This window comes from Jaculus jaculus, unplaced genomic scaffold (genome assembly GCF_020740685.1).
Source record: "Jaculus jaculus isolate mJacJac1 unplaced genomic scaffold, mJacJac1.mat.Y.cur mat_scaffold_34_1_3701052_arrow_ctg1, whole genome shotgun sequence".
Taxonomy (NCBI): Eukaryota; Metazoa; Chordata; class Mammalia; order Rodentia; family Dipodidae; genus Jaculus; species Jaculus jaculus.
In genome coordinates, this window is record NW_025423490.1 from 3,671,887 (window position 1) to 3,696,934 (window position 25,048).

At 41.4% G+C, this 25,048-nt stretch overlaps 1 protein-coding gene across 2 annotated transcripts; it reads right to left on the minus strand.

Moving 5' to 3' along the window:
- Nucleotides 1–338: 338 nt before the first annotated feature.
- Nucleotides 339–25,048, minus strand: LOC123457285 (zinc finger and SCAN domain-containing protein 16-like). Of its 2 annotated transcripts, none has more exons than XM_045141249.1 (3): nt 24,749–25,048; nt 23,390–23,516; nt 339–859 (listed from the first exon to the last, which is right to left on the minus strand). In XM_045141249.1, the coding sequence occupies exons 1-3, from the start codon at nt 25,046–25,048 to the stop codon at nt 339–341; spliced, it is 948 nt and encodes a 315-aa protein (XP_044997184.1). The 2 variants fall into 2 exon arrangements, with proteins under 2 accessions (XP_044997184.1, XP_044997183.1); XM_045141248.1 differs by having other exon boundaries at nt 24,662–25,048.

A 25,048-nucleotide genomic window follows, 5' to 3' on the forward strand; every position in this document is an offset into this window, starting at 1 on the left:
GGTGTGCATGTAGAATATGTGGCCTTGTGTACACATACATGTTTCTGTGCAAAGACCAGGAGAGAACATCAGGCATACTCTTTTATTCACTCATCAGTATTTTCTTAAGACAGAGTTTATCCCTGAGTTCAGAGCTGCTATTCTGTGAGATTAGCTAACCAGTGAGCCCCAGCAATTTTCTAGTTTCTTCTACCCACTGGACTGGGATTATAAGCAGGTATGGTTATGCCCAGGGATTTGTGGGGGAAATCAAGCTCAGGGTGAAATGGGCCCTCATGCTCATGGGGCAAGTGTGCTTACCTTCTGAGCCATCTCCCCAACACTCTACTTCTATCTTTTTAGTATAGCTTATTTGTTAAATGAATTCTTTGGTGTCTAATAAGAGTTGAACTTATACGGAAGTACTTTCCACACTCACTGCAACGATAGGGCTTTTCACCTGTATGGATTCTCTCATGCTCAGTGAGACCTGTACGCCCACTGAAGTCTCTCCCACATTCTTTACACTTATAGGGCTTCACTCCAGTGTGGACTCTATAATGCTGAACAAGATGTGAGGATTGAATGAAGGCTTTCCCACACTCATCACATTTGTAAGGCTTCTCCCCCGTGTGAATTCTCTTGTGCTTAGTAAGGTCTGAGCTACCACTGTAACTCTTTCCGCACTCATCACACTTATACTGCCTTTTTCCTCTTGGTCGCCATTTCATTTTTCCCTCATTTTCAACAGCATCTTTGGACTCGGGATGCTGATGGATATCTTGGATCATTCTGTTGTTCATATACCCAACGACTTCCTTGTCTATGGGCACATCTTTCTTCTGGGAGGTCACTTCATTCTTGGTCTTGTATTTATCACCTGTAACACACAGGACACAAACAGGGTTAAAAAAAAAAAAAAACAAAAAAACTGTGGGGGTGCGTGGGGGGAGAACATGCAGATATTATTAATGTATTACAAAATAGTGAAAAGTATTAACACGTATTGCCACTATTCAGTGATGGCTCGGTTTTGGTACCATTATAGCATACTGTAGCAACATAGGAAAGAAATACAAAGAGGCCAGTAATGAAGTTACCAGCAGGGTCATTTATTTGAGAGTAGATTAAGAGGAAAAGGTAAAAATATAGAACAAGGGACCACCTAGAAATACTGTAATCACATGAATGGAGACACTGTAAATATGCCAAGGACACTGAGGGACAGAGACCACAGGGCAAAGGGAAAGACTAGAAGACTGAGATGGGGAAGGAGATAAAAACTCAGGAAGAGACTAGACGTGGAGGTGCAAGGCACTTTAATCCCAGCACTTTGAAGGCAGAGACAGGAGGATCACTGTGAGTTTGAGTCCAGCATAGGACTCCATAATAAGTGCCAGGTCAGCCTGGGTTAATGTGAGACCATACCTAGTGGGGGCTGGTGGGGGTGAGGAGACCATGCTGGACCTGAAGCAGGCAGTACGAGTAAAAATGGTAGAACAGTGGTTAGAGAGATGGTTCGATTGCTAAGGTGCTTGCCTGTACAGCCTGACAACCTTTGTTCAATTCCCTAGCACACATGAGAAGTGAGATGCACAAAGTCAAACATGCATTTGGAGCTCACTTGCAGCAACTGGGAGCCCTGTAGATCCCATTCTCTCTATTTCTCTCTCTCTCTTCTCTGTATCTCTCTCTGTTAACTACACACCAGATAGGAGGCAGGAAGCAAAGAGCAACACAAAAAGGCCAGGGAATATATATATATTTTTTCAAGAGAACACCTCATGTAAACTACTTCCTCTCCCCAGCCACATCAGCTAAGAGCCCATTAAGTATGAACTCACCAATGGCTTAACCCATTCATGAAGTGAAACCTTTTAGGATCTTATCACCTCTCACTAGGGTTACAAGCCTTGGGGTGGAAATATACTTCACAAACTACAACAGGAGCATATTTTCTGAAAGCAGAGTGAGACCATTCGTGTTAGGGCACATAGAAGGAAAGTAAATAGAATTGACAAGGTATTGTTTGGTATATGTACTTAGTTGAGGCAGGAAAATCACAAGTTTGAGATTAGCTTGGACTACATCACAAGATCTTGTCTCAAGGGCTTCCAGTCAAGATGGTGTCAGCCTAATCGCACTACAACTCCCAGGAAGGAGAGGCAAGGAACTAAGGGGCCACTAAAGAAACACCTCTGGAGGCATTACCATACCTGATCTAAAGCGATACTACAAAGCCATAGTAATAAAAACAGCATGGTACTGGCATAAAAACAGGAGAATAGACCAGTGGAATAGAATCGAGGATCCAGACTTTGGGTCAAGTAACTACAGCTACTTGACATTTGATAAAGGCCCTAACAATACAGGCTGGATAAAGACAGCATCTTCAGCAAATGGTGTTGGGCAAACTGGATATCCATATGCAGGAAACTGAAATTTGATCCACACATCTTGCCATGCACAACAATCAAGTCCAAATGGATCAAAGACCTCAATATAAGACCAGAAACTTGGCTAATACTGGAAGAAAAGTTAGGAGGAACATTCCATGACTTAGGGATGAGAAAAGACTTCCTGAATAAAACCCTAATAGCACAGGATCTTAAACAATCATTCAACAAATAGGATATTATGAAGCTGTAAAGTTGCATCACAGACAAACATACAATAAGCAGAGCCAATATATTATCCACAGAATGGGAGAAAATAGTTGCTGAATATCCAACTGACAAAGGCCTAATTTCTAGAATCTATAGAGAACTCAAAAACCTAAACAATAAAAAGTCAAACAACCCACTCACAAAGAGGGGCAAAGAATTGGACAGTCAGGGATATCCATGACCTCACTGTGCCTGACACTACCTACACAAGAGGAGGAAAAGATCATGACATCAACATAAAAGAGAGACTGATTGAGATGGGGAGGGGATATGATGGAGAATGGAATCTCAAAGGGGAAATTGGGGGGGGTTGAGGGAGGGTATTACCATGGGATATTTTTTATAATCATTGAAATAGTTAATAAAAGTTAAGAAAAAAAATTGGACAGGCAGATCAAAGAGGAAGAAATACAAATGGCAAACATACACTTAAGGAAATGTTCATCATCCCTAATCACCAGGGAAATGCAAATTAAAACAACTATGAGATTCCACCTTACCCCAGTAAGTACAGCAAACATCAAAAAAATCAAATGAAGCTAAAGGCTTGTGAGGATGTGGAGAAATAGGAACCCTCCTCCACTGTTGGTGGGAATGCAAGATGGTACAACCACTTTGGAAAGCAGTATGGAGACATCCTAAGAAAGATGACTATAGAGTTACCAACAGACCCAGTTATTCCCTTACTGGGCATGTCCCCTAACCACAGGCCAGAGAGATTTGCTCAACCATGTTTATAGTGGCTCAATCTGTAATAGCTAAGAGCTGGAATCAACCCAGATGTCCATCACTAGACGAATGGATAACTAAGATGTGGTATATCTACACGATGGAATTCTACACAGCAGTAAGGAAAAATGACACAATGAAATTTGAAGAAAGATGGTTGAACCTAGCACAGTTTATTTTCAGTGAACTCACCCAATCACAGAAAGGTAATTGCAGCATAGTCTCACACATCTAGAGCTGAATCTACCCAAGTTGCCAACATACCTCCCAAGCATTTCAAGGACCAGACAATAGGGAGGGTGGGGAGGAAGGGAGAGTAAGAGAGGGGGTGGGAGATGCAAAACTGGACTCAAACAGCAAAGGTACCATAAAACTCTACATCCTAACAGACAGATCAAATGGTTGAACCTTCACCAGGCCCTTAGAGGGAACACCAGATTCACAAGGCCCTGGAGAGGATATGATGAAAACTGACCATTATCTCCTCCTGTTTGCACTCTTCTCTCTCTCTCTCCCTCCCTCCCTCTCTCTTCTCTCTCATCTCTCTATCTATTTTATGTCACTTAATATTTTCTTCCTTCTCTTCTTGCGAGCTGACCTGTAACTCTTGGTACCAGCAGGTGGCTATCATCCACAATGAGCTTTTGATCAGAGACTACAAAGTTTCCCAGAAGAACACAGATTTATGTTAGAGCACTTGATGACCCACCATAGGTTAGTGGTAAGACCCTACTGCTGAAGACACCTTACACTATTGGCACATGTCATGGAGCAACATGGCTGGAAGAGTCAGTCCCCAGACAGCGTGTCTAGTGCCAGAAGGTGCCACATGCGCAACTGGGGGAAAATGACCAATATTTGTCCAAGCAATGCATGGTGTAACCTACTTAGTAGCAAACAACCTGATGTGATGCTCATACAAGTGCAATAGTGGCACATAGCCATGTTGGGAATCTACCTGTTCTCAATTTGGCTAACTGATCTGCTCAGTGGAATAAAAGCCATAGCTGGAGCTTGGAAACAAGTCAGAACCATATCCCAAAATGAGCCCACTCCCCAGTAAACTCTCTCTAAAAAATAATGGTTATCACACTTACTTTGTGCTAACTTTACTGTCCATTGGAGAACCTGCTTCTCTTTTTCAGGTAGACACAGACCCTAAGGAGAGAACTACCCCATCATACCTCAAAAGGGCCCTAGCTGAAACTAAGAATAATTGGGGAAACATGCAAGAATGATGTTTTCTTGGCTAACTTCTAGAACAACAGTGAAGGAGATAGACACAGAGAACAATCAACCCCTACTACACGAGATACCCAGAGACACAGAGGCTAGCAAGATCTCAACACTGAAGCAGCCCTAATATGTACCCAACGTGGCTCAGGGAAATTTGTGGAAGAGGTGGTGGAGAGAATGTCAAAGCTACACGATGGGTCATGACATGCAGAGACATTTCCTCCTACCCAAAACAAAAGGCTAACCCCACAATGCACGACCCATACACCCCAAGAAGGAGGGTCCCTGTGGAGGGGGAGGGACAGGGAAGAGGCTAACAATGGTATCAACTTGACTGCATTCACTGACTACAAATAATAAAAAAATAATAAAAGATCTTGTCTCAAAACAAGCAAAACATCCTAGTAGGGTAGTTTCAAATTTTACTGTTTTTCCAGAATCACCTAGGTTGCTATTAAAACAGACCGCTGGGTTCTTTCTACCTCCACCTTCTGCTGGGAGAAGGCTGGGGTAAAAACCAAGAATCTGCACTTCTACAAGTGTCCTGGTGACACAGACCTGTCTGTTCAGGGTCTACACTGAGAATCAGTGGCATAATCATTGTAGTCAAAGTCCATCTCAAATGCTGCTTTCTCTAGAAATTTTTCCTGAATTTCCTAAAGTAGACATGTTTTCTCTGTCACACCCACATCTACAGTCTCAACAGGGAACTTGGCATACAGTAAGAGATGAAGAGATAATTGAATTGAACACTGAAAGAAAACGGCTGTCTGGAAGGTTTGGAAGGGGTAAAGGCCACTTGTTTGGGTGTGCTTACACTAGCATCTCAACAAAATGTCACCTCACAGAACATCAAGTGTGTAACTGCCACTTGTTAGGAGCATTGTTCCCTGGCTGGCTGAAGTCCCAGCTTCAGCGTTGATGGTGCATAAATGCCATCCTGTACTGCTGCCACTGTGACTTTTTCCTAACAAACCTTCCTCACCCCATCGTATTCCCTGTAACAGTCATTATTGTTTCATTTTAAAACAAAATTATGACAGTTCTGGAGGCTAGAAGCCTGAAATAAAGGTGCAGGGAGGGCCACACATTCTGTGCTATAGGAGAATCCCCTGATTCACTTCTTGCACTTCTGGTCTCTTGACATTCTTAGGCCACAACTGTTCTTTTGCCTCTCGATTCACAGATTTCTTCTCCCCTTGTGCATATGTCCTTCAAAGTCCCTATAATTCTTTTATCAGGCAGTGGACTTTATCAAAGTTTTATTATTTTCTCTGATCAAATTCTTTGTAATCTAAATGCTCATTATCTATGGCTATAAATTATTAACACTAGATTAGATAGGAGATTCTGATCTGCTGGTAACTGCTGAAATTCTCGCAGAAACCTGTTGGTTTCTCTGTCACCTATGGTTCCTCTCACTGTAGTTTAGATAATCAGTCAAGGTTATTTAAGAGAATGCACTTGGAAAATTATAGTGTGTGGACAGAATCGTTTCAAAGTTAGTAAGATATTAAATATCAAGGTAGGTGTAGTAGTCATAAATACTTCCACACCAACCTCACACTACCAACAGCAACACTCAGCTCACAAGCTTCTTTTACATGCAGCAGTGACTACTGGTTGACTTTTCTGTCAATTACTGAATACTAATCAAAAGATTCAGTATGGCAGCACCAATAGTTCTAGGATTTTCTTGCTCAGCAATGTGAACAATGGATGGAAACTATAAAAGTTAACTCGCTTTGTTTATCAATCTTTTTGAAGTGCCAACTTGTCCCAGGCTAATAACCTTGTTTCACAACGGAGAAAATTCTATTATTTTTACACAAAAGTATTAATGTAATCCCAGCTCTGCTGGTCACTGAGTGTAAGTTATATACACAAAGACCATTTGATTACCTTGTGCATTTGCTGTCTTGCTACGTCCACGGCGACCTCGCCTGTGTAGCAAGCAGAAATGCTTCTGTACTGGAAGAGAGCTGAGGACAGAGGGCCAGCACTCCTCGGAGGGATGCCCCCGGTGACCCCTTGGCAGTCAGTTACTGTAAAGGTTCCTGCTGCCCATGAAGTCACGACGACCTAATTGTTGGCGCCAATGCTGTTTCTTTTCTGTTTTCTTCTAGCTGTTTGTCTAAGAACAGCTAATTCAACACTTATTAGTAATCATGCACGCAATCAGAGTACAAGAAACAATCTAAGTATTGAATGTGTCCCTCCTATGATTAGGGCAATGGAGAGAATGTATAACTCTACTAGGAATAAAAAATTAACTCTAGAACAGTTTTTAGATGGTGTAAAGTAAAAACAGCTTATGATGTTTGAGAACGATACTGAGCCTGAGAATATGAAAGTAGAAATGTTGATCGGTAGTGTTCATAAGAAACATGACAGTTCTGTAGAAAAGGAGTTACAAAACTTAGACATTCCCACCAGGAAACTTCCTGGGGGATATGTTCAGTACTTGATCAAGGGCAGATGGTGGACTCCTAGAGCTGGAATCTACTTAGTTCCACTCCCCTATGAGGGAGGATATGATGAATTCGGTAATAGATGGGTGAATTATGAAGTAAAAAGGAGGCTATGGCATTCTCTTCCATTTACGGGAACGCTTAACAAGGAAGCGTAAGCCTTGGTGTTTATACAGTCCTTGGGGTATAAGAAATAAGTAACCTGTTATTCATCTTACACCTAGTTTCTGTTTGTATAATGTTGTGGTCAATGATACAAGACGCCCTTCTTAAAAAATGGGTACAGTTCCTGCCTGATCAACATTACATGTATGCTTACAATAGAACAATACTCAAGATTGTTTAGATTAATGATTTCTGAGATCACTTGTTGGCTTGCTAAGTTTCTCTGTTCAATCTGTATAAAATCTTCATGAAACCTTCAGTAAATTGCAGCAGCATATTCAACTTGAGTGTGTCTGTCTGTCATTTCCTCGCCGAATCCCGAGTTCTCCCTGAGCCTTCGCCCTTGTTCTCCCTCGGTCCTGATCTCCCCGAGAGTCAGTCCGCGGCAGGTGGCGCCCGAACAGGGACCTGAAGGACAGGTAAGCTTTCTTTCTTTCTTTCCTCAGAACTTAGGATCGGCTCTCACCAGGGAACTGCAGTCCCGCCGGTAAAGGATCACCGGTTAAGAGTGAGTAATCACAAGGAAATCATGGGACATTCAATGAGTAGAAATGAAAAGATGTTGGGGGTCATGGTACAGCGCATGTTGGCAAAAAATGGGTTTAATGTGTCCACAAAAGTTTTAGAAGAATTTATGCTTTTCTTAAAACAAGCTAGCCCTTGGTTCGTGGAGGAAGGTGCCATGACCTATGAGGATTGGAAACGAGTGGGACGTGAAATGCGTAGGTACGTCCAAAGAAATGGAGAAAAAACTCTACCTGCCCAGGCATTTCCATTGTGGTTACAAGTAAGGGAAATTCTTACAGAAAAACCCTTTGAAGGCTTAATTAAAGAAACCGCCTCCGAGGAGCCTGATGAGGTAGTTATTGATAATGTTGAGGACGGGGAACTAAGACCCCTGATTCCGAACAATTCTAATTTAAAACCTTCTGCCCCCATCTTAACTGATGGAAAGATAGAATCTGATGATGACAATGATGATGATTGGGGGCTGGATGATGAAATAGAGAGAATGCATTTTGATGATAAACTTAGGGACCATACACATGGCCATCCTCCGGCAATACGGGGTAAATTTAGACCATTAAAAAAGACAAAAAGGCCTCCTCTGCCTCCAATGGGCTTCCAGGGAGCAATTAAGGAGGCTCAAGCAACTGGAGATTGCTCTCTTGTTTTTCCAGTGTCTGAACAATTAACAGAGAATGATGAACCTGTTTGGGAGCCCATACCTCTTAAAACATTGAAGGAATTACAATATGCAGTTAGGACATTTGGCCCTTCTGCTCCTTATACATTACAAGTGGTAGATATGCTGTCAAGTCTGTGGTTGACACCCTATGATTGGTATCAAACAGCTAAGGCAACTCTTACTCCCGGGGATTATATCCTCTGGAGGACAGAATATGAAGATAGATCAAAAGATACTATTACAGATTCTATAAAACGCAGGGGTCCAAAACCTACCATGGCAATGCTCCTAGGCACGGATGCTTATGCTACAGCACAAGCACAAACTTCAATTCCTCGAAATATTCTTGAGGTCATTACTAGAAATGCGGTCCTGGCATGGCGAAAACTTCCTCCTCCGGGAACCAAGGGAGGTGCCCTAGCAGGCATCAGGCAAAGCAATGAGGAACCTTATCAGGATTTTATATCTAGGTTGGAGGAGGCTATCAATAGGATGCTTCCTCCATCAGAAGGAACTAATCTTCTCCTTAAACAATTGGCTTGGGAAAATGCTAATGCGCTGTGCCAGGATTTAATCAGACCCATAAGAAAGACAGGACAAATACAAGATTACATTAAAGCCTGTTTGGATGCCTCACCAGCGATGGTACAGGGAATGGCCTACGCTGCAGCCATGAAGGGACAGAGATTCAGCGCCTATGTAAAAAAGACTTATGGGGGAGGAAAAGCCTCCCCACAAGGACCTGGTCCTGTATGTTTTAAATGTAATAAGACAGGACATCTGCAGAAGGACTGCAGACAACAAAGTTCAGGCCTTAATAACAAGGGACCTGCTCCTGGATTATGTCCCAGGTGCAAGAAAGGAAAGCATTGGAAAAATGAATGTAAGTCTAAGTTCCATAAGGATGGGACCTCCCTGAATGGGGAAGAAAAAGAGGAAAATGAGTCAAAAAACTAGGAGGAGGGCAAGCTCCTAGCCCAGAACAAAAGGGAGCTCCCCCTCAAGAGCAGAAGGAATTAAAATTAGATCCTCTTGCTCCAGAGTTTACTATTCATCAAATTCCTAGAGCTACTCCAGGGAATGCAAGGCTAGACCTTGCAAGTAGTAAAGACATGATTCTCTCTAAATGGGATGGAATAACATTAGTCCCTACAGCTGTTTCAGGACAATTATTGCCTCAAACAGTTGGACTGATTATTGGAAGGAGTTCTAATTATCAAAAGAACTTTGAAGTCCTACCAGGTGTTATAGATGCTGATTCTCAGAATGATATAAAGATCATGGTCAGACCATTATCAGAAACAATACAAATACATAAAGGACAAAGAATAGCACAGTTATTGCTGCTACCTTATGTTAACTTACCTAACCCTCTCCTGAAGAAGGAAAGGGGTATGGGTCAATTTGGCTCCACAGATGTGGTGGCCTGGGTACAGGAACTAAATGAAAGGCCCTTTAAGGTTATTAAAATAAATGGAAGAAAATTTAAAGGACTTTTAGATACCGGGGCTGATAGGACATGCATTTCAGCCTCTGACTGGCCTTCAAGTTGGCCTGTGCATAAAACAGGATCGTCATTGTTGGGCCTGGGCTCAGCCTCTGGAGTCATGCAGAGTACAGCCCTATTAATGTGGGAGGATGAAGGAAAATCAGGTTATATACAGCCTTATGTTTTACCTTCCCTGCCTTTCTCCCTTTGGGGAAGGGACATGTTAGAAAACATGGATCTAAGACTGGTTACAGCTGAACATTTGAACAAACAGCATTTTATATAGGGGCCACTGCAGAAAATTTATTTGCAGATAAGATTAAATGGTTAACGACTGAGCCTGTGTGGGTTAGTCAGTGGCCCCTTACTCAGGAAAAGTTACAGGCTCTAGAGCAATTAGTTCAAGAACAATTAGAAAGAGGGCATATTATAGAATCTAATAGCCCATGGAATACTCCAGTTTTTGTTATAAAAAAGAAATCTGGTAAATGGAGACTATTGCAAGACCTGAGAGCTGTTAATGCCGTTATGGAAGATATGGGGGCATTACAGCCAGGCCTCCCTTCTCCGGTAGCAGTTCCAGAGGGCTGGCAAATAATTATCATAGATTTACAAGATTGCTTCTTTACTATACAGCTAAATCCTGCAGACAGCCCATGTTTTGCATTTAGTGTGCCATCACCTAATTTTCAGAGGCCTTATAAGAGATATCAGTGGAAAACATTGCCTCAAGGTATGAAGAATAGCCCCACTTTATGCCAAAAATTTGTGGATCAGGCATTGAAATTAGTTAGGAAAAAATATTCTACAGCTTATATAATACATTATATGGATGATATTTTGTTAGCACACCCTAATAGGGAGACATTAGAAAACTTACTTAAAGATACCATAGCACAGTTAACTGCTCATGGTTTAATTATAGCACCTGAAAAAATACAAAGGAATAAGCCATTAAGTTATTTAGGACAATGGATTCATAATGATTATATTCAAACACAGAAAGTTACCATCAGAAGGGATAAATTAAAAACTTTAAATGATTTTCAAAAATTATTGGGAGACATTAATTGGATTCGTCCACATTTGAAAATAACCACCGGAGCTTTAAGCCCTCTTTTTAACACTTTACATGGGGATCCTGATCCAAAGTCACCAAGGTCTCTAACTCCAGAAGCATTAAAAGCATTGGAATTAGTGGAAGACGCTCTTACTGCTGCCAAGGTGAAACAAATATCTTATAATTTAGTTTGGCATTTGCTCATTTTTGCTACTCCTTATACACCCACTGCTTGCTTGTGGCAGCATGGGGTACTGGAATGGTTGCATTTACCACATACACAAACAAAAATGCTTGCAGACTACCCATTTATGTGTTCTTTGTTAATTGTTAAAGGCAGGCAAAGATCCAGAGAGTTATTTGGAAAAGAGCCACAAATTCTCATTACCCCATATAATAAGAGTCAGGTAGAACAGTTAATACAAAATAATGAAGATTGGATTTTGGCTCTACAGGGTTATACAGGACAAATTATGTATCATTATCCAAAACATCCTATTATAGAATTTACAAAATCTGTAGAATTTATCTTCCCTCACTTTTGCTCTTTAGAGCCACTTGAACAGGCTTTGGTTGTTTTTACAGATGGGTCTTCTATAGGAAGAGCTGTGGTTTATGTACCTGAAAGTGAGCCTTTGATAGAGGAAACAGGCCAAACATCTGCTCAACAGGCAGAAATTAGAGCAATAATTTTAACATTTAAAAATTTCTCTCAACCTTTTAATTTGTACTCAGATTCAAAGTACGTAGTAAATTTGTTTCCAACAGTAGAGACTGCCCTTTTAGCAGGGAACTCTACAATTTTACCTTTGTTAAAAGATTTACAGAACTTAATTCGTTTAAGAAAAGAAAAGTTCTATATTGGCCACATTAGGGGCCATTCAAATTTGCCAGGACCTCTGGCTTATGGGAATGCTATGGCAGATATGCTGACTAGGCCAGCTATCTGTACAGTGGTAGAAGCACAAGAAAGTCATAGAATTCATCATCAGAATGCCTTAGCTTTAAAGAGAATGTTTAATATTACTAGGGAACAAGCTAGGCAAATAGTTAAACAATGTGGACATTGTCCCCCTGTCCACCACCCGCTAAAATTTGGAGTTAATCCCAGGGGATTAAAGCCCAATGTTTTATGGCAAATGGATGTCACACACTTACAATCCTTCGGAAAAATGGGCTATGTACATGTGACTATAGATACTTTCTCTCATTTTATTTTTGCTACTGCAAGGACAGGAGAAGCAATAAAGGATGTAATACAACATTTAACTCAATGTTTTCAGGTAATGGGAATTCCTTCACAAATAAAAACAGACAATGGTCCGGCATACACATCAAAAGCTTTTAATGATTTTTGCTTGCAGTGGAAAATTGTTCATACTACAGGAATTCCTTATAACCCTCAAGGACAAGCTATAATTGAGAGAGCTCACCAAATTTTAAAATTACAAATCGAAAGGCTGCAAGCTGCTAATAAATATTTTTCTCCTCATCATATTCTTTCCCACAGTCTGTTTGTTATAAATCATCTAAATACAAATGAGCAAAAGAAAACTCCGGCAATGTTGCATTGGTCTCAAGAGCCTTCGGCTCCATTACCAAAAGTGCTTTGGAAAGACTTGCTGACCGGTTCCTGGAAAGGACCGGATGTCTTAATAACCTCGGGACGAGGGTATGCTTGTGTTTTCCCACAGGATGCGGACTCTCCCATCTGGATCCCTGACAGGCTCGTCCGGCCACACTTTACGCAGGCGCAGGAGACGGCTAAAGAGGAACAACAAACAGCTGCTCCGACAGATGGAGAAACTGAAACTGAAAACGACACGGGGACATAATTTGACATGGACAAAGATAAGAACTCTCACTCGAGAAGCAAAAGAATTAATAATCAGCCAGGGAAAACCCCTAACTGCTTGCATGTATTTTGTGGCATTTTTGTCTCTGCTCTCCGCGCCGGCTGAAGTTCAGGGAATTCCCTATTGGGCATATGTTCCTAACCCCCCTTTGTTACAGCCTGTGGGTTGGTTGGATCAGGAGCCTATTAAAATCTTAACCAATGATTCTATGCGCATAGGCGGAGCTCAAGACTCGGAAGTCAGACTGAGTACCTCCTCTTTTATTAACTTTGAGGGCAGAGCAGATTCTTTACCAATCTGCCTTGTGCTCCAAGGGGGAGGGGTACCAGTAGGCTGTTTGCGCACCAGCTATCGGACGTTCCTAACGGACGCTCCGGATAGAACAGATCGTGGTAAGAGATGGATGTGGGTTCTACAAATACAGACTCTAGGTTTTCCTAATTATAATGAGACACATCAACAAGTTACAGAATTGCCTTTACCATCCTGTATATTAAAATATAGAGACAGGAATCAGTATTGGGACTCTTCTCTCACAAAATATCCTGCTTGGTTAACTTGCGGCTTCCCAAATGCTGCTACATATTATAATCCAAAAAGCTCTGATGTTAAAATATGGGATTACTCTGCTTCCTCAGGGGAAGGCAAATATGAGAACTATATTAAAAATAATAAGGATAAATTTAATGGGTTTAAATTAGGAGATATGCTAGGGGAAAAAATAAAAAGATGGTTTTCTCAAGGCTATGTGGAACCAACCTGGGTAGCCACAGAAGGAAATATATCTAGAACTCATTCAGATTTATTCAGGTTGGTTGCCGCTGCAAATATGCTTCTTGAAAGACAGCCTAACACTACAAAACCTATACCTTATGGGCATAATGCTTGTACTGCTTATCCTAATGCTCTATTGATTGCTCAACAAAATTTTGTTAATATTACTAAAATAGGAAAATCTTATCAAATTCATTGTTATTCTTGTAAACTTACTAATTGTATCTCCTCAGGAGACACTAAAAATTTAGGAGTAATGCTCATTGTTAGACGGCCTCCTTATGTGATGTTGCCAATAGAATTAGGTGATGATCCTTGGTATGATAATTCTGCTCTTCAAGTGTTAAAAACATTTAATGCACTATTGCGGCCAAAGAGGTTTGTTGCTGCTTTGATTCTTGGTATCGCAGCTTTAATTTCGATACTCACCACTTTCGCTATTGCTACTACAGCATTAGTAGAGGAAATCCATACAGCTCATTATGTTAATGCTTTAAATAAAAACATTACTTCCGCCCTGATGGAACAGGCTGCCATAGATACTAAATTAGAAGCAAAAATAAATATTCTCGAGGAAGTAGTTCTGGCTCTAGGACAAGACCTAGCTAATTTAAAAACTACATTATCTACTAGGTGTCATGCTAGTTTTCAATCAATTTGTGTTACACCTCTTCCATATAATTCATCAGAAACATGGGATAAGGTAAAGGCTCATTTGCAAGGAGTATGGAAGGATAATGATGTTACTCATGATATAGATACATTACAAAAAGATATTTCTGCCATTAGTCAGTCTCATCTACAAATGGGAGGTTTAGAAACCTTAGCTAGGGATTTAGAACAGCGAGTTCGCTCTCTTAATCCTCTAGATTGGATTCAATACTTTGTTTTGATTGGCGTGCTGCTTTTATTAATACTTCTAGTGGTCTTTTTGTTTCCTATTCTTCTTAAATGCCTTTTCAGCACTGTGGCTACCGTGAAACAGGAAGTCTTTGAGCTTCATTTTAAAAACAAAAAAGGGGGAACTGCTACGTCCACGGCGACCTCGCCTGTGTAGCAAGCAGAAATGCTTCTGCACTGGAAGAGAGCTGAGGACAGAGGGCCAGCACTCCTCGGAGGGATGCCCCCGGTGACCCCTTGGCAGTCAGTTACTGTAAAGGTTCCTGCTGCCCATGAAGTCACGACGACCTAATTGCTGGCGCCAATGCTGTTTCTTTCCTGCTTTCTTCTAGCTGTTTGTCTAAGAACAGCTAATTCAACACTTATTAGTAATCATGCACGCAATCAGAGTACAAGAAACAATCTAAGTATTGAATGTGCCCCTCCTATGATTAGGGCAATGGAGAGAATGTATAACTCTACTAGGAATAAAAAATTAACTCTAGAACAGTTTTTAGATGGTGTAAAGTAAAAACAGCTTATGATGTTTGAGAACGATACTGAGCCTGAGAATATGAAAGTAGAAATGTTGATCGGTAGTGTTCATAAGAAACATGACAGTTCTGTAGAAAAGGAGTTACAAAACTTAGACATTCCCACCAGGAAACTTCCTGGGGGATATGTTCAGTACTTGATCAAGGGCAGATGGTGGACTCCTAGAGCTGGAATCTACTTAGTTCCACTCCCCTATGAGGGAGGATATGATGAATTCGGTAATAGATGGGTGAATTATGAAGTAAAAAGGAGGCTATGGCATTCTCTTCCATTTACGGGAACGCTTAACAAGGAAGCGTAAGCCTTGGTGTTTATACAGTCCTTGGGGTATAAGAAATAAGTAACCTGTTATTCATCTTACACCTAGTTTCTGTTTGTATAATGTTGTGGTCAATGATACAAGACGCCCTTCTTAAAAAATGGGTACAGTTCCTGCCTGATCAACATTACATGTATGCTTACAATAGAACAATACTCAAGATTGTTTAGATTAATGATTTCTGAGATCACTTGTTGGCTTGCTAAGTTTCTCTGTTCAATCTGTATAAAATCTTCATGAAACCTTCAGTAAATTGCAGCAGCATATTCAACTTGAGTGTGTCTGTCTGTCATTTCCTCGCCGAATCCCGAGTTCTCCCTGAGCCTTCGCCCTTGTTCTCCCTCGGTCCTGATCTCCCCGAGAGTCAGTCCGCGGCACTGTCTGACAGTCCAGTGAGAAAAGAACAAGACTGAATGCTGAGTGGTGAAACTGGAAGAGTTCAGGAGGCTGGTATCACCTTCGAACTACTGGAAAAAAGTCAGTATTCAAAAAGATTCCATTTCTTTTGAGATACTTTTTAAAAACTTGTTTCAAAGAGCTATTAAAACTTAGCTGCCATGAGCTGGAAAGATGGCTCAGCAGTTAAGGTGTTTGCCTGCAAAGCCTAAGGACCCAGATTTGATTTACCAGTACTCACATAGTCAAATTCACAAGGTGAAGCATGCATCTGGAGTTCATTTACAATGGCTGGAAACCCTAACTGGCCCATTCTCTTTCTCATTCTATTTGCCTCTATCTCTTTCTCTCAAATAAATAATTACATATTTAGGGTTTGGTCTCTCTTCTCTCTGTCTGCTTTAAAACAAATAAATACATAAATAATTTTAAAAAGGATATTTAGGCCGGGCATGGTGGTGCATGCCTTTAATCCCAGCACTCGGGAGGCAGAGGTAGGAGGACTGCTGTGAGCTCGAGACCACCCTCAGACAATATAGTGAATTCCAGGTCAGCCTGGGCCAGAGTGAGACACTACATTGACCCCCCCCCCCCGCCGCCAAAAAAAAAAAAAAGAAAAGAAAAAAAGGATATTTAGGGCTGGAGAGGTGGCTTAGCAATTAAGGTGCTTGCCTGCAAAGGCAAAGGACCTAGGTTCAATTCCCCTGGACTTACGTAAGCCAGATGCACAATGTGGCACATTTGTCTGCAGTTTGTTTGCAGTAACTAGAGGCCATGGCATGCCTATTCGCTCTATTTCCCTCTTCTCTCCCTCTCTTAAATAAATAAAAATACATAAAAAAGTAAATAAGGGTATTTAGCTGTCCTAGTACTTACATCACATATAAAGTCCCAACAAGCCATACACAGGCATAAGTTACATAACCACAGCCCATAGCCAACTCTCATGCTACTGTCTTGTTCATAATGATAAAACATGTTTTTGAATAATAAAAAAAGAGCTGAGCCTGGTGGTATACACCTTTAATCCCAGTACTTGGGAGGCAGAGGTAGGAGGATCACTGTGAGATTGAGGGTACCCTGAGACTACATGATGAATTTCAGATCAGGCTGGGCTAGAACAAGATTCTACCTTGAAAAATATTAATAAGATACAATACTGCACATAACCCTACTGAATAGTAAATATATTTCATGTTTGTACATTGATTTTTGCCACACATTTTAGCTTCTTGTTTGCTTGTCTATTCTGTGTGTGGAGGGCAGTGTTGGGGAACAAGAAAATTCTGGAAGGTTACTGATGAGATACCCTGGAAAAGAATGGCTATATAGTTCAATATTATAAAATGAACTTCCCTAAGAATTCTGTCCTTACAGGGCAGGCTAGGTTTCCTGAGCCTCATATTCTTTTAAAATATTTAGTTATTAATGAGGGGGAGAAAGAGAAAAAGAGAAAATGGTTATGTTATGACCTCTAGCCAATGCAAATAAACTCCAGATGCATGTGCCACCTTGTCCATCTGGTTTCACATGGGTACTGAGGAATTGGAGCCAGGTCCTCAGGCTTTGCAGGGAAATGTTTTAAGTGCTGAGCCATTTTTCCAGCCCTGTGAGCCTCATATTTTAACCATGCAGTATTCCTTTGAAAAGTTATTTTGGTAGCAGCATATGTGTGAACTTTTTCAGTTTTATGTATAGGTAGTAAGTGTGTGTTTTTCTGGGCTTCATCTAACAGACAAAATGAAAATAGTCCAGAAGTATCACAGAAAGACAAAAGAATTTAAAGTATGAATAGGTAAGCCAGTGGACATACAACAATGCAATTTATATATAAATGGAATTTAGCATATTGACATGTTAAATATTATTGTGAACTAATTTCTGAACTTGTCCTCTCCCCCCTCACACTTTCTCCCAACTACTCTTGCTTACAGAAGCTACCACCGATTTTGTTGTTGTTTTATTTTTCTTAATTTGCATGCAGAGAGATAGAGAGAAGAGATACAGACAGATAGTAGGCATGCAAGGGTCTCCACGCACAGCAAATGAACTCCAGATGCATGCACCATTTAGTGCATCAGGCTTTATGTGGCTATGGGGAATTGAACTTGGGTTATGTGGCTTTGCAGGCAAGCATCTTACCCACTGAACCATCTCTCCAGCTGCAGGGAGTGTAGCTTTTTGCAGTTTTCTGTCAGCTGGTCTACACAGAGGAGGTTTCAGCTCAGCTCCAGCAAGATTTCTCAGTGACCTTGCAGCCCAAGCATGTGGAGTCTTCAGCAATAGGGTCTTACACCTATTCCTGGTGGAAAATCAAGAGCCTCGGCAATGGCCTGTAATGTTTCGAGGACATCATTGGCCTCCCTGGCCAACAACTCACTGGAAGGTATCCTATCCTTGGCACTGAAAATTTTCTAGTAAGAATCTATGGCTTCTGGATGTGCCATTGTTTAAAAAATAGATTTCCATGTGACTTATTTATGCCCTCTTGGATTTGATTAACCCTCCCCCTACCCTTTCTTTACTCAATCTCTTCCTCTCCACTCCCAGTAATCTGTGCTTCTACTTACATGTATACAATATTATCCCCTTAAGTCCTTCCCTGTCCTCCCTCCCTTATAGCCTCTTTCTAGTTTACTGGCCTCTGCTGCCGAGTTTTATTCCAACTCACACATAAGTCCAAACATTTGTAGCTAGGATTCACAGAAGAGAGAGAACACGAGGTGTTTGGCTTTCTGGTCCTGGGTTACCTCAGTAATTATAATCCTTCCCAGGTCCATCCATTTCCCTGCAAATGTTATAATTTCATTTTTTACCACTGTATAAATATACCACATCTTCATAACTCAAGATTCTTAACACAAAAATTTATGTTTATTCTAAGTTTCCTCTCAACTACTGGCCCAAGTATATAACCCTCGCTGGCCAGGACACAGGTTTGGATTATTGAAATTATTCCCAAACCACAGTCTAGTTAGGTATGTCCATTCTATTGCTCTTGAATGTTCTCCCTTTCTTTCTATCTTACTTCTGTTTTGTCACTTCCTTCTCTGTATTTGAAAGGTGTCCTTCCCACTTCTATTGTTTTTTCTTTTTCTTTTTCTTTTTTTTTTTTTTTTTTTTTTCCTTACTGGAGTTCTTTGCTCATTCAAATACAGATACTGAAAATAATGAAAAAGAGCTGGGCATGGTGGCGCACGCCCTTAATCCCAGCACTCAGGAGTCAGAGGTAGGAGGATCGCCGTAGGTTTGAGGCCACCCTGAGACTATATAGTGAATTCCAGATCACCCTGGGCTGGAATGAGACCCTACCTAGACAAAAAAAAAAAAAGAAAAAGAAAAAGAATGAAAAAGAAAATGTTAAAAAACAAGAGAAAAAGAAAATGATGTTACCTCTGATTTCAATATTTCTGACCTATGTTTCTGCTATGAACCAACTTAAGAAAGAAGGGGAGAAGGATCATCTTTCTCCCACTCTAATGTAAAATAACAGGCCTGGAAAGATGGTTTACTAGTTAAAGTACTTGCCTGCAAAGCTTAAGGACCTACATTCAACTCCCCAGAACTCACCTAAGTCAGATGATGTCTGTCTCTCTCTCTCTCTCTCTCTCTCTCTCTCTCTCTCTCTTTCTCTCCCGCTCCCTCCCTCTCATAAACAAATTTAAAAAATAGCAGACCTCCCCCGGTTCGAGGCTCGGTTCCCCAGGTCCCACGTTAGCCAGATGCACAAGGGGGCGCACGCATCTGGAGTTCGTTTGCAGAGGCTGGAAGCCCTGGCGCGCCCATTCTCTCTCTCTCCCTCTATCTGTCTTTCTCTCTGTGTCTGTCGCTCTCAAATAAATAAATAAAAAAATTAAAAAAAAAATAGCAGACCTCCTTATGAGGGAATGATATTTTGTTTCCACAGCACAGAAATCTTTGACACCAGCCTCTCACAAAACCATCCATATCAGAATCACACACATAAAAGATGCTATTTTCAGCACTATTCTCTACTCAGAATGTCCCATTCCTAGTTCCCATCCCCCACCCACATCTGCTCAAACTCCCACAGGGATCGCTGCTCTACTCTCTGGAGCTCATAGCTTAGCTGTGGTAATTGCTTGTTTGCTTATTAAAAAGAAGTCCTTAAGCCAGGTATGGTGGTGCATGCTTTTTACCCCAGTACTTTGGAGACAGAGGTAGAAGGATTATTTTGAGTTTGAGGCCAGCTTGGAGCTACAAAGTCAGTCTTGGTTAGAGAGAGACCATGCCTCAAAACAGAGCTTAAATGTCTTGTTTTTAGAATATTTATTATATTATATATTACTGTGCCTAGCTTTCTGCCATTGCTCAACATTTTCACTGAGAACGTACACGTGAACACCTCTACAGCCCAACAGTGACCAACATCCTTTCCACTTCTAGATTTAAAGGACTGAAAAACTTCTTAAATTATATGCAGCTGAATGCAACCTGTTAAGTTGGTATCTTAGGTTACAATGATTTTCCAGGACCTGGAGAAATGGCTTAACACTTAAGAGTAATTGTTGCCAGCAATAGGGCCTAAAACTGCCAGAGTCTAATTTCCCATAACCCATGTAAATAAGTGGGCACAGCTATGTATGCCTCTATGCCCTAGCCATGTGGGCATGAGAGAAGAGAATACAGAATTTCTATGGCTAACAAAAACCATAGCTCTGGGCCAGACAGATGCCTCAGTGGTTAAGGCTCTTGCCTGCACAGCCTAAGGACCCAGGTTTGATTCCCCAGCACCTACATAAGGCCACATGCACAAGTTGGCATATGTATCTGGAATTCATTTTCAGTGGCTAGAGGCTTTGGCACACCCATTATTTCTCTCTCTCTCCTGCCTCTTTTCTCTCTGTGTCATAAATAAATAATAAAATAAAAAGTATTAAAAAAAAAAAAAAAACATAACTTTGCTGCCAGGTGTGATGGCATGAGAGGCAGAGGTAGGAAGATTGTTATGAATATGAATTCAAGACTAGCCTGAGAATCCACAGTAAAATCTAGGTCAGGCAGGGCAAGACCCTACCTTGAAAAACCAAGAACCAACCAACCAAACAAACAAAAAACCCACAACCATAGCTCTCTATTGAGAGACTATCCCAAAGAAACATGTGAACAAGTGGTAGGGTATGGAGGAAACACATATGCCTGTGCATTTGCACATACATGTGTATACCACACACAGCAACTCCACATGAAAAAGTAAAACATTATAGGTTTAACCATCTGATATTTGAGGTTCTTAAAACTTCAGTGAAAATGAAAAATAAGCTACACTATAGGACATTCCTCAGGCGAAGCTTTATGGATACTAGCAATTCTGGAGAAAAGCAGCACTGAAAAGGACAGACTCTAACAAACTGACACTTAAAAGCTGGCTGTGTTTTTTTATTCACTGAGTCATTTCTCCAGCCCTGTTTTTAATTTACTTTATAAACCTATTACATATTTGTTTGTTTATTGGAGACAGAGACTGAGACACAGAGCTGGCTGTTTGTTTATTTGTTTGTTTGTTTGTTTTAGTATAGGCTGGGGACACCCTAGATTACTGGTCTTTAACTAGTGAGCTGTAACAAGGACCTACCAACTCACGCTAGTGGCCTGCTTGCTGTCGGTCTTTTTCCTGTTCATTTGAACTTGGTGACATAAGAGAATGAGTTGTGTTCTTCCCAAAAATCTACACATTGAAACCCTAATCTTTAAGATACCTACTAGGTTCTTATGTTACCAGAGTAAGAGATACCAGAAACATGTTTGCATAGAAAAATTGCTATGAAAGGGCAGTGAGAAGAAGCCAGCAAACCAAGAAGGGGGTATAACCAGGGCAGGCAGAAATAAAGGCTTTTCAAGCCATCTGGCATTATGCTAAGGCAGCCCCAACCAACTTAAGAGAACTCTTTTTTTTTTTTCTCGAGGTAGGGTCTCACTCTGATCCAGGCTGACCTGGAATTAATTCTGTCATCTCAGGGTGGCCTTGAACTCATGGCAATCCTCCTACCTCTGCCTCCCGAGTGCTGGGATTAAAGGCATGCACCACCATGCCCGGTTTAAGAGAACTCTTACCAGAAGTGATCTGCATACAAAAGTATGCCCTGAGCTTTTATTGAGCTTCATTAGCAAAACACTGAGAGAAAACAATAGAGGACTAGACCACAGCGCCCAACTATTTAATTTAAAACAGTTCAAGGGCTGTGGAGATGGATTAGTGGTTAAGACACTTGCCTGCAAAGCCTAACTCCCTGGGTTCAATTCACCAGTACCCACATAAAGACTGCTTGCAAATAAAATTTGGGAAAAAAATTCATAACTAACACAAGCCTGCCAGTAATCATAAGGGCCCAAGTCCACATGTTGTCCTGTCCTTTTAGACAGTGCATACAGCCCTCTGTGACCCTGATGTTCTGGGAACTATTTGTAGCACTTAAAAGGAGTATTTCTCTCAATAAACAGGAGTTTCCCCTCTATGACTTTTTGTAAAACTAGATTTAATTTTTTTTTTTTTAATTTGCAAGCAGGGAGAGAATAGGCACACCAGGGCCTTCAGCCACTACAAACAGACTCCAGATGCATGCACCGCTTTGTACATCCGACTTTACGTGGGTACTGAGAAATTGTACCCGGTTCATTAGGCTTTGTAGGCAAATGCCTTACCTGCTGAGCCATCTCTTCAGCCCAAAGCTAGATGTTTTTTTGTTTTTTTTTTTTTTAATATGTTTTTATTTATATGCAAGAACAGAGAGAGAGAGAGAGAATGGGCATGCCAGGGCCTACAGCCACTACAAATAAACTCCAGATGCATGTGCCTCTTTGTGCATCTGGCTTTACATGGGTATGGGGAATTGAACCCAGGTGGCTAGGCTCTATAGGCAAGTGCTTTAACTGCTGAGTAATCTCTCCTGCCCCCAAACTAGATGTTTTAAGAATGGCCTCCTGTGCTGGGTGTGGTGGCACATGCCTTTAATCCCAGGACTAAGGATGCCGAGGTAGGAGGACTGCTTTAAGTTGAGGCCAGCCTGATACCATATAGTCAATTCCATGTCAGCCTGGGCTAGAGTGAGACCTTACCTCAGGGGCAAAAAGAAACAAAGATTGGCCCTCTGGGCCAAAGAGATGGCTTGATTGCTCATAAGTTAAAGCACTTGCCTGCAGAGCCTAACAACCTGCATACCATAAAGCCAGATGCACAAAGTGGTGCAGGCAATCTGGAGTTCATCTGTAGTGGCTAAGAAACTTGGAAATCATGGGGGGGGGGAAGGCTTCTTTATAACACAATGGAGACACTTAAGTCAAATTACATTCCCACATAGAGGAGTTAGATAAGGTCATCAGAGTGGAGTCCATGTGCATGAGCACTGGTAGCTTTACTGGAAGGTGGGAGAGACCAGCAAACACACACTCTGTCTCTAGACATAGGACGCCCTGCGATTCTGTCGATATGAATACTATCAGCCAGCCCTGGAGCTTGAACCAGAACTATGGACAAAACCAATCCTCTCTTAATTACTATCCTCCAGCCTATGGCACTGTGTCATCAGCAACAGATAATGGACTAAGATACCCTTGGATCTAAGAAATCCCCTCCTGCCCCACAGATACATCACTCTGGCTCCTTACCATTCCCAGAGTCCCGCTCTTCTGGGGCCTGCTTTGGGCCAATCTGAGCAGTTAGTGACTCATGCAGCTTTTCCAAGGGGGCTGATTTGTCCAGGAGTATGTCTTCATTTTCTGAACTGTCCAGGACCTGGGGACAATTGGCGGTGATCATACCAGTCAGATTTTGTGGAAACATACAGAACTTTAGATAAAATATATTAAAAAGCATCTGCTAGGGACCAAGGCCATAGAAACAGGAACAAATTTTTATTCAATTGAAATGGCAATAATTATTAGAAGAAAGGCTTATTTCTACAGGTCAAGATACTGGAGAAATTCTCTTCTTTTTCCCATTTGTCTTACAGAGACCCAAGCTCTATATGCATATAGGTTTTTTCAAGGCAGGGTCTCGCTCCAGGCTAGGCTGACCTGGAACTCACTTTGTGGCTCCAAGCTGGCCTCCATATCATAATGATCCTTCTACCTCTGCCTCTTACTGAGTGCAGGGATCAAAGGCATATGCCACCATGCCCAGCGCCCAGATTTTTTAATTTAATAAAATTATTGGGCTTAGTGGTTAAGGCATTTGCTTGTGAAGCCTAAGGACCCAGGTTCAATTCCCCAGTACCCATGTGAGCTAGAATCACAAGGTAGCACACATGTCTGGAGTTTGTTTGCAGTGGCTAGAGACCCTGGTGTGCCCATTCCATCTCTATATCTGTGTCTCTCACTCTGGCTCTCTCTCAAAATAAGTAAGTTTACATACATAGGTCACATGTAATTTTGAGCAGTGCTGTTTTGAAATGTCCTTGACATCTAGTTGAATTCCTATGAACAGATTGGTAGAAAGGGAGTTTCTCATGGGGCAGCCCAATGTGTTTATGTGTAGTTTTGACTGTTTTCTTCAGATATCTGCCTTCCTGTAATTTCCTACTGATTCAAGCAGAGTCAGTTTCTTTGTTACTGAGCACGTTAGTTTTATGACATTTGTAGTGGTGGTCCTCCCTAAATCCTGTTATTCTCTAGCAATAAAACAAATATTAGCAGGGTTTGGTGAAGCATGCCTTGAATCCCCACACATAGGAGGCAGACGTAGGAGAATCACTGTAAGGCTGAGGCCAGCCTGGGACTAAGGGATGAGTTCCAGGTCAGCCTGGGCTAGAGTGAAACCCTACCTCAAAAACAAAAAACAAAACAAAACAAAACAAATTACTTTCAGATTTTTTCTTCCACATGCCTCTGGTTTTAACTTGGCCCATGATGACTAATATCCAATTGACAAGTCCAACACACCTGCTTTTGGGATTCACCAAGCTCCTTTTCCAGGTTCTCCAGCACAGTCACAGCCTCCTCGCCACTCTCTGGATGGTGTGCCCGCACCAAGGTCTGTAGTTCCCTAGGAAGAATGCTCAGGAACTGCTCCAGCACCAGCAGGTCTAAGATCTGCTCCTTGGTATGGCACTGTGGCTTGAGCCACCCACAGCAATGCTCCCAGAGCTGAATAAAAACTTCACGAGGTCCGGGTGCATCCTCATAGGACAGCTTCCTGAAGTTCTGTCTGCTGACTTCTCTTTTACAAGAACTGTATTTTTGTGAGGTGGAATCCTGCTCCTGGGAATGGCTCTCTCCTTTAAGTATGAAAAATCCTTTTTGTTCTTCAAGTTCCATGGCTGCAGCCAT

Bases quoted from the DNA above. Each gene is read 5' to 3' on its own strand.
- LOC123457285 (XM_045141248.1), bottom strand. From the start codon at position 25,048: ATGGCTGCAGCCATGGAACTTGAAGAACAAAAAGGATTTTTCATACTT. The intron at 23,517-24,661 runs GTGTGTTGGACT...AATTGTCCCCAG, and splicing joins TTGGTGAATCCCAAAAGCAG to GTCCTGGACAGTTCAGAAAA. The intron at 860-23,389 runs GTAAGGAGCCAG...TGTGTGTTACAG, and splicing joins AGAGCGGGACTCTGGGAATG to GTGATAAATACAAGACCAAG.